Below are 10300 nucleotides of genomic sequence, written 5' to 3' on the forward strand. Positions count from 1 at the left end.
ACTTTCTTGCGCGATTTTCTGGACTCGCTTTACGCCGTTTACTTGTTGCTTTCTTTGGTCGCTCTGTCTCTTTATATCCAGCCTATTTTCAATTAAAACCCTCTCTCCACGAACTTGAATTATAACAATTTCCCCCGGTTGACAAAGTTTAACTCTGCCGGTATTGTTGTCTTACGAGTTGTTTAGAAATTGCAAAATATTGAGAATTATTACTGTTCAACTACATCCTGACCAGTTTGATTTCCCGCTCAAAACGTGGGTAGCAAATTTCATCGGCTGGCTCACGTGAAGCCCTCGTGCAATGCCTAACCGTGTGCCCGCAGTACGCTACACTGCAGCTCGTAGTTCGAGTATGCGCACTTTATCGTCATCTGACGGTGTCTCTTGGCGCACACTAATGGGGTATCCAAGTTACGCACGCAATCGCGCCTGCGCATTACCTACTCCCTCGCCCTTCCATTACGTAATGGCTAAGATAGTGCCCGTGGTACAGTTGGCCGCGCATGCTAAAAGTAGCACCTTGTACGGTCGTACGGTCGTACAACCAAATTTTTTGGACTTGATGGGTTACTACTATTTTGTATAGTTATGGGGCTACGCTCTGCGAGCTCCGCTAATATTAAAGTGGTTGCGCGACTCGATATCGTGACCGCCGACTCACTATAACTAAAAATCATAGCGTTAAACAGCTATTGAAATCCTATCCAAAAGGTACAGATGTCATTTAAACAGACGCGTAACGGGATCGCATGTGTTTAATATAAATCAAGAAATTCGAAATCGCGCGCAGTTTCGTGGTAAATTCTAATGAAAAACAATCAAATGCGACTCCCCTGCTCCTTACATTCATGTAGCTTCTGCTTCCTGAGCACATTTAGCTGATCGGCGGATGTGTTGTTTTCGTGATAGATCCTTTACGATGATGATATCTATCAATTGATATCTATTGATGTTGACAGGTCTAAATAAGGTCAACCTCCCTCATTCCTTTTCCATTCGAGCTAGTTCAGGATGTGGTCGTTTGTGCGACACCTCTCCGTCACTGCTTCTTTGGTTTGCACAGTAAGTAAGGCGCAGTAAAAGATTATGTTCAATGATTTCAACTAATTCACAATCAAGAATCGGAGACGGAGTTACGGACGGAGTTACGGACGGAGTTACGTTTCTTGGAATCTCTTAATACTTTTTAACACTACCCATATCATTAGTAGGAATCTGCAACAGTTAAGCTCACCGTGGCAGCGAAACAACATACGGACGTCTTAACGAGGTAAGCTAATATCTGGATTCGAAGTTAATTTTTTTTAGAATCTATTGACGCTTTTTAACGCTACCCCTGTCATTAGAAGGAATCAAACGATGGCGGCGAGAACAAAACACTGACCTCTTAAGAGATAAGTTTTTAAGTACATGCAATTTGAACGCCTACTATTGCTTATGCAAATTAACAGGCTCTAGTTTTCGGTAATATTCCTTTTCGTTCGGTAATAACAATAACACGAAACTCAGAGAGGAATTAGTACTCGGAGTAAGAGTACCTTAGAGGTAAACACGGGAAGCAAATCAATTTTTTAATCGAATTTTCCATATTCTAACTACTCTATGCATGATAATCATTTGTTCCAAGTTTGGAAAACACCAGAAAGGAACGTTCCTTTTGAAATCGACCACGAGTGATCACCAATGCAAACGCTTTCAAACATTAAGTATCACTGCCTCAATGACAGATATTCTTAAAATTCTCTAAAAGCAATCTCTTATTGCCCATACACGTACTTCTACCTTTAATCAAAGACTACTTTCCGTTCAGTTGCAGTTTGCCTAGATTTACTTCTATTTGCCGTACTTCAGCAATTCCATAGTAACAAACATTTGGCCTTGAGAAACTTAAGCCACGCAGCAGTAACTGAATTTTTTCTCGTACGCGCGAGAGGAGTGTAAGAGATATGCCCTATTTTCGGAACTTATACCATGTACATGTGCAATATTCGGATCCAAACTGTCATTTTAATGATACAATAAAATGTTCTCGCTGAAATCTCAACCCCCTACGTCGCTCAGAGAATCCCCGTAGAAAAAGAATAAGTTCAAACGTGTTTGAATATCAAATATCGACATCAAATCCATGCAATGACGAGATTTTTGATCGTTTAATTTTTAGTTTCAGCAATTTAAAAGCTCTTTATTTATCTTTATCTTTATAGCAAAAGCAATGAAATAGCCTCGAGTTTCCCATGTTATTCTTATTTTTTGCCCTTTAATAACAATATCATGCAACTTAGAGAGGAACACTTAAAATTGTGAGCCGACGTAAGGCGTAACCCAACAGGTAAATTAATACACCTTGTTCGATGCTTTAACATATGTTACTTGTAGTATTTTGCGAGTTGCGCAATGAGCGAAATACCCACTCGTATTACTTGTTAATCCCTTGCGGAATATGGCGTTTACTACTCCACTATTTATTTCCGTTTTAGAGCATTTAGGCCCCTAGTTTTCTAAATATATATATATATCCTTTTGACTATCTGAGCATAGTATCGATCGAATGCAGCCTGCGTGAGAGAAAAAAATATTAAGCAAAACCACTGCTTGAAGTATTTTTTATGACTAAAAAAATAAAATTCTCATGCACTCAAAAGCTCGTTGCTTTAAACGTCAAGTCTAGTAAAATGGAAGAAAACCGAAGTTGGATCGTTTAAGGTGGCCATTTGGTTTCCCAGCCTTCGGTTCGTATTTTTGCCCCGTAGCACAGTGTGATACCGTACATATGTTGTTACGGTGTCTCGCAAGCAGACTTTATGGCGAATTCTACCCACTGATAAGCTAAATAACCCGATATTCTTTTTCTCTGAAAACAAACGATTAAAGCTTCTTTTTAGTTATTACACTCCCCCGAAATGTAGTTTGGAGAGATTTAGGTGTGTTTGCTGTACTTCAGCAATCCCATATTAAGAAATATTTGGCCTTGCGAAATTTGAGCCAAGGAGCAATGACTACATTCTTTCTCGAGTACGCAAAAGGATCCTTTCGCAAAGGATTGCAAGAGGACAGGGTGAGCACAGTTTAAGCACTATTCAGACAAGCATGCACCTCTCCACCATGTCCAATTTTCTTTATATGGTAGCTTTAGATGGTGGGTGCAAAGGGAGGATTGACAAGAAATTACACGAAACCTTTTTTGTGGAATTTGTAAAAACAAACTTGAGTGGGATTAACCTCTAAGGGGAAATTATAGAAAACAATCTCGAGAGTCACATCACTAATATGTATACAGACAGTCCGCTGTCAAATAAACTTCTTTGCATAAAACGATTTTACCTAAGGACTCATTTTGACATCAGTATCTATAAATTGGACTTGGGGCCAGTTCATTTAAGTCCTCCAAGCATTTGCTTACAACCTTAAAATAACAAACGCTTTCTTCAAAGAATTTAATTTGATCTTGTTATCTTTTATATTCATTTAGTTGCTTCGAATCTTGAGTGAATGGAAGAAGCTCTACGATGGAAGAGAAGTTTCAGGCATCACTTTCGAATCGGCTCTTTTCACTTGTAACGAATAGGACTTCGTGGAAAAACAAGATGATTAATACGAAAGAAAGGAGCTCGAAAATTACATCATCGGCAAACTAAAGGACAGAATTCCTCAACTTGATGAAGAGTGTCAATTTGTCAAAATGTCATAGACATTTTGACCTTCAATAGAGTGACTATGAATGTTCAAAGTGACCGGCTGATTTTCTTGAATATCGTCCTTGAGTTGTGTGCCTCAAGTCTGAAGGATTAAATCGTCAACAAGAAAAGAAACACTCCCTGGATAAAGGAGGGTGCAGCAGTCAAAATACTTCGATGTACCGTGTACATCTTACTGGGGCTGAGATTCTCCACGATCTTGGCAATGTTCATCGCGATATTAAGCTGTCCAACATGTTGGTTAGTTAACGCATTAGCAGTAATCTATTTACCCTCTCGACCTTGAAAGAGTTGTCGTTGTTTTACTCTTTTATAAATGATAATTTCATTCATATAAGGCGATTGAAATCATAATTCCACTTGTATAAGACCGCGCTGACGTTTTTCCAGTTTGCTAGACTCGATGCATGTTACCTTTTCCTTAGGTTTCCATGTTTTTTGTGGTACTTCTGTGATTTTCTGAGTTTTCTTTGGAGCTCTCTTTTTGATTCAACCTTCATTTCAGAACAATGACAAGTTGATAAATAAGTGAATTAAACACCTCTACACGACTTAACGATCCCATTGGGATACACAGGAAAGATGGATCGGCGGACAAAAAAAAAAGAAATAAATCCTAGGACATTTGAGTAGCCAATGAAACGAGCTGACACTCAAAGGTGGATCGCAATAGTGATGGCGTTCTTAGAAACTCCGGGGTCTTCTTCGGGCCTTATCTTCGTTATAGTACCGACGGAAGTAAACGTTATATCCTTTTCTAAAATCACAAGTTTAGATATTTCAATACACGTTGTATCAATAATATTTCCTGTTTCTTTTAACATCTGAAATCTTTCTGTGAACTCAGTTTTTAGCAAAGTGAATAAACCACGAGAAGGTATACAGTCGAAACTCCCTTTGCGACCACTTCTCGTAAGCGACCACCTCACGTTAGCGTTGACTTTTTAAAAATACCAACATTTCCAAGTCAAACCACTACAAATAGAACCTCTGGACAGCGACCACCTCTATTAAGCGAGTACTTATGGAGATGCTTGTTTACAAATTTCATATGTTTTTTTTTAATAAGAGTATTTATAATAACAGTAATAATAATAGAGGAGTTGTATAGTGCTATATCAATATCAATAATATATCAATAGTATATCAATGGCGCTTTACAACACGTTGTGGTGAACTTTGGCCTGACTGCATTGAGCAGTATGCAATTTTTGAAGTCCTTTGTGAGATACAAAACAATCACGACAGATACTAAGATTTTTTCCCTGAATGAGCCACTAAAAGTTACCACTGTAGTTGACAAATAGGTTTCGATAAGCGCTGGCAAACGAGTCTGGTCACTATATGCAAATTATCCAAAACACAGACCCTCTGTGGCCTGACTTCTAGTAAGCGATAACCTCATGTCAGCGACCACCCACACTTGACACTACGGGTGTTCGCTTCCGGGAGGTTTGACTGTATTTGCATAAAAAAATGTTTCTTCTTGCAAATTTGAAATGCTGTCTTTCCTTGTGTGCAGATCTCAAAAGACAAAGTCATCAAAATTGCAGACTTTGGTTGGGCGCAGTTTGAAAGCTTGATTACGGGTATCCAATGCGGGACCTTGTTTTCAGGTGGCGCCGGAAGTAAGAAAAGGCATCCCGTATGGCTCAGAAGTGGATATGTACAGCTTTGGCATCATGGTGTGGGAAATGTGGTACGGTAAAGAAATATTTACCGACCATTTTGAGAGCGATGAAGAAATCTCTCCTCCGACAGAGGTCGAAGGTTATCTATCTGGAGGCCCTGAAGAGGACGGCAGCGTCGCTCCTCCAGCAGGGTGGACTAAGGTTATGATATCTTGTTGCAATCCTAGCCCAGAACGGAGTCAAACAGCGACAGAATGTAAAGAATTAATCCTAAAGATTACTGGAAAATACGAAAAGTAAGGAATTCAGAACATTGCAGTCATATTTTGCTCCTTCTTTTACAGTTGAAATCAGATTTTCTACAATACAAATTGTACAAAATATTCTATACAAATATAATTACACTTTTACTGTTTACAGAGAGCTTCACGAACACTCATAGGCTCGCTTAATGGTAACATATGTCAGTGTTATTTAAATGGAAGTTTCCCTCCTCTTTCATAAGTGCACGGTAACATCTGTGTTATAGAGCTTGTCTTGATTGGAAGGTGCCCAGTTGGAACTTTTTGCATCCTTTTATCCTTCCCTATTGTGACTAACATTCATTACCCGTCATTTGACCTCAGATGGGAAGTTTGTCCCAAGATTGATCCTTAAATTAAACTCGATACACAGTGGATATAAGAAAGGGAAAAAAATCAACTAGCTCCCACTTAATAAAGGGTGTTTGTGTCCTTAATTGGCTGAAATTAATTTCGCTATTATTGCGTTTATCGTCATAAACTTTCCGCTAAGCAATGAATTTTTATTTTGTTTTGGACCGAACAACCGCACTGTTTAAAGCTTGCTATGGGTGGATGGTTTTAAGTGGTCTTCCCAACCACAAAGCATGTCGGCGACAACATTAGGTCTGCCTTGGCCCCACAAACGGATCGTTTACTTGATGGCTCGGAACTCCACAGAGTCCGGTGGCAAAGGCTCTAAAACATGGTAAAGGAAAATTACTTACTTAACTATACCGCTCCTCCACGAGTAAAAATTGTAAAAATAAGGATGGTAATAATGATAATATTAATAATAATAATAACAATAATAATAACAACAACAATAATAATAAGAATGATGATGGTATTAATGGTGGCAGTGCTAATAACAATGACAATAATGAAGGAGGAACGAGCTGCAGCATGCACTAAGTTTGGATGGATCAGCTCTGAGCATAATGTTCAGCTGATGCCCATTTACAAGAGGGTCTGAATGGGGGTACTTCGATAACACTAAACACTTATTTTTTTGACTGTATAACATTAAACAGTTAATTTTCAGCCATTTAACACTAACATTAAAAAATTCGTTGTAACATTATTTTTTTTCCCATAAACAAACAAACCACACCCTAAAAGGGGAAATATCTATGTTGGGCCTATGTTTATTGTCTCAAAGAGGTTTTTTTGGCCATTTTCCAATAATTCGGGATTATTTCAAGACTTTCGAAGAGTGAGGAAGATATCCGAAAGCTGCCGAAGATTTCCGAAAGCTGTCAAAGATGTCTGAAGGCTGCCGAAGATGTCCGAACACTGCTGAAGATGTCCAAAGACTGCCGAAGATGTCCACTGAGACTGCTAAAGATGTCCACTGAGACTGCCAAAGATGTCCACAGACTTAAGACCGACGATATTTGAAGACTACCGCAGATTTGGCTTGTATAACTCATAGCAATTCTATTCTTAAAGCGCTTTTACAGCGAGGATTCACCAACCGTGACCACTTAGAGAGAATATATTAGTAACAAATCAGATTACGATATTTAAATCAAACTGCCAATGGGATAGAACATCGAAATAAACAGTAAAATTAAGCAAATTTACGGACTGTCAGCCGTTGTATGAATACCTCAGTATGATTGGTTGGCTTTGTGAGATGGTCCTAGTTGGTGTATCTGCACTGTAAATAAAAAGAGATAAATACGAAAATTACAAGGAAAATGAGAGTTAACATATATGAGTGTTTAAATTTGACTAGTAATGAATGCAATAACAGAATATTCTTTTACCAATAAGATCGGCTACATTGCTCACAATGTATAATGGTCAACAATGGTACTGTATCATTATCCGCATCGCTCTCCGAGTCGGTGTCGAATTCATCCTGTTGCTCGGGGAGGTCTGTCAAGTCACCAACTGCGACAACTCCGAGCATGCTTTCGTCAACAAAGGTGATTCTCGGTACTTCATTTGTAGCTCGTGGAATATTTGTATCCTGGTCGACTCGTTCTTCATTGTCTGTCCCTGGATCATCTTAAACATCCTCTTGGAATGTTACTTTAGTACACGATGGCGTACTGGAATATACAGCTGGCGGCAGGGCTCCCGCTTTGTCTTTTGTTGATTCGCTTCTTACCGTCCTTGACAGGTCGATACCTGTCAACCAATTCCTTCATGGCTGCCTCAATTTTGGGGTCAATGTTATCAGCTGGAGGAGGTTTCATCAAATCTACGTCCCGTAACTCCACACTGGATTTAGGCACTGGATAATAAGACTTCTCAAGTGTGAAGTACTTCGCACCCCACTTCGTTGTTCTCTTTAAAGATTCCTTTAAAATTGTTCCAAAGTCTTGAGCATACTGAAGAGCGGTGAAAGTCTCGTTTTTGAAGTGGGAGACTGCATGAAGGTTCTCCACCTGAGTTGTTAGCAGCGTACGCAGGTCAATGTCACCAAGATAGTCCTCATTTACATTCTTAACGTTATCTCGTAGCTGTTCCATACCTCTTTCGAGAAGCATCAATGACTCCTGTGTTTTGCTGGAAACAGTTCCTTCAGGGCCATTTACTGTTGCCGTTTCTTTCATTTTATAGTGCTGCCTTACTTAAGCGACTGTGTTTTTAATATAAGCATTTACAGATGAAACATTGCACACAGCATCTTGAAGAGATAATTGGACCGCGTCGATCGTATGTGCACCAATTCCAAAACTATCATAGAGACATTCGAGGTTGCGAAGAAAGGACACTTTGCCAGTAAGCCCCGAAGCTAGTTTGATTGTTTCAGCAGCTATATCGGAAACAAAAAAAATTTTCTACAAGGAACAGATTGCATGAAATTGTGTAAATGAGCAGCTTTCTTCAGTTCCATCAACGGTTCCTTCATGGCCAGTACCCAACAAGGTCTCAACTGTCGCACTTAAGGGATTAAAGGTCTTAACCTTTTGATCTTTGTTGTCGGTGAAAACAATGTTGCCCTCATAACCATACAGCCTCTTGATTTCCTTACAAGAATCTGAAGAATTCCGCAAGAGTCGCTCAATCGAGGTTACAACCATATAACCCTCCAACCATATAACCATACAACCATATAACCCTAAAATAGTGTAAGTACACGCACCTGTCTGTGTTTTTCCGCAATTGATCCTTGATCTGTTGATCTTGAGTCGCTATTATCAACGCTCCGCCATCGAGCCCAGCTTCGGTCAGAACTGAAGACAGAACCAAGAAATAAAAATTGCATAGACAAACCATTTCGGCGTGCTATGAGGGATTCTCTTAAGATGCATGTGATATTCGCGTTTGGGAGCAAAATTTATAATCCATAACCAAAAAACAACCTGACATGCTCTAGAGTGCCAGTAAGATGGTAGTAAGCAAATCTCCCTGACGCATGAATCTTCCTGCAGCCATGGTCTGTCGCTTCCTCTACTTACAATTAGAGCGTTTTGCGATTGATTGTCGTAAATTATATATCTGAGTAAACACAACTTAATAGCCAATCAGAGTAAAGGTAAATATCGCAAAGCGCTTATGAAAGCTCAAAGAAAAAACCCAGTGCACTCCTTGAAGCACGGGAAGACACGAGTTGAAAAGTCACGATTGGTCAAGTTTTGCACCTGATTGATTCAGAGTACGGTGAAAGGTTTCTGGGGCAACTACGTAGCGAAGTTAGGAAAAACTGATGCAATATTTTATTAGTTTCGACACTCGATTGAAGTGTTCTTCAGCTAAGAGATTTGGTTGATCAATTCTTATGTTACATTTGCGAGCAACTTGTAATCGTAAGGGACTGAGGGAAAGATTTCCACAGAAAAGTGAAGAGCGTCGTTCTTTTGATTGAATGTTAAGGAAGCGGGAAAGTGGTGTATTGGCTAAATTGCTAAGTTAGTGATATACATTGTCTATAGAGAAAATGCTAAGTTCAGTTGTATCTGGGGCAGAAAAATATCAGGAAAAGGAGTCAAGCCAAAGAACCTCTGTAAAAGTGGTTGGATGTTATCCACCTGAACTAAAGAGAACTTTATCCTCGATATAGCTTACATTTACCTTTTAGATTCTTGGGTGACATGCATCCTACATAAGGCTGGGAACAGCAATTTCGAAAGAATTAATGCCAAAATGATACGAAATTTGGAAGTGGTGAACGAGAAATGGTAATTTACAATGGAGGTTTAAAAACGTGCGTAATAAGACCACACCTTAGGATCACCAATGTCCCTGTCATACCGCCACCCTGCTTCATCTGAAAGCGAGGGAAAGAAAAACAGGATTAAGGCGTGTGCACATTCTCCATCCTGAGGAAAAGTTATGTTGATTGAGATTATTCAAAGAGCAAATCATTCACACAAAGCAAGTCTCAAGAAAAACATAAAGCAATGATTATGTCCAGTATCTTAATTCTGAGCCCAACATCTCAGGCCCCCTTCGCTGAGTAACAAAAAGATCCTGCACACTATGCAGGGACCGGGGTTTACCACTCACACATAGTTTATCGCAGTCGGTAATCTGGGTTTGCAAGCGTCACTCTCAGTGGAAGAATGGAACGAATGGGAAAGTGGGATGTAAATTGGAACTGAATCCCACGATATTTTGCCAAATCTTGTAGGTATTTGCTTCCAGATTCTCTCTTTGCTTCACTGAGCGCTCGCATCGGAACCTTCAAAGTTTTGTGGTAAGAAAAAATTAACAATATCGTGGAAGATATTAATAA

The 10300-nt window shown here is 39.4% G+C and overlaps 1 protein-coding gene and 1 long non-coding RNA gene across 2 annotated transcripts; one reads left to right on the top strand and one right to left on the bottom strand.

The window, feature by feature from the left end:
• The first annotated feature begins 990 nt into the window (after positions 1 to 990).
• On the top strand, positions 991 to 3977 carry LOC149044224 (uncharacterized). Its single transcript, XR_016187800.1, has 2 exons — positions 991 to 1270; positions 3470 to 3977. It is a non-coding gene; the product is annotated as an uncharacterized LOC149044224 (long non-coding RNA).
• Positions 3978 to 7553: 3576 nt separating this feature from the next.
• Positions 7554 to 8598, bottom strand: LOC149044225 (uncharacterized). The gene has a single exon (XM_089209915.1). It carries the CDS (start codon positions 8172 to 8174, stop codon positions 7650 to 7652), a length of 525 nt encoding a protein of 174 aa, XP_089066041.1. The 5' UTR covers positions 8175 to 8598; the 3' UTR covers positions 7554 to 7649.
• Between the last annotated feature and the right edge of the window lie 1702 nt (positions 8599 to 10300).

Source organism: Pocillopora damicornis, chromosome 6 (genome assembly GCF_964200805.1).
Source record: "Pocillopora damicornis chromosome 6, jaPocDami1.2, whole genome shotgun sequence".
Lineage (NCBI taxonomy): Eukaryota > Metazoa > Cnidaria > Anthozoa > Scleractinia > Pocilloporidae > Pocillopora > Pocillopora damicornis.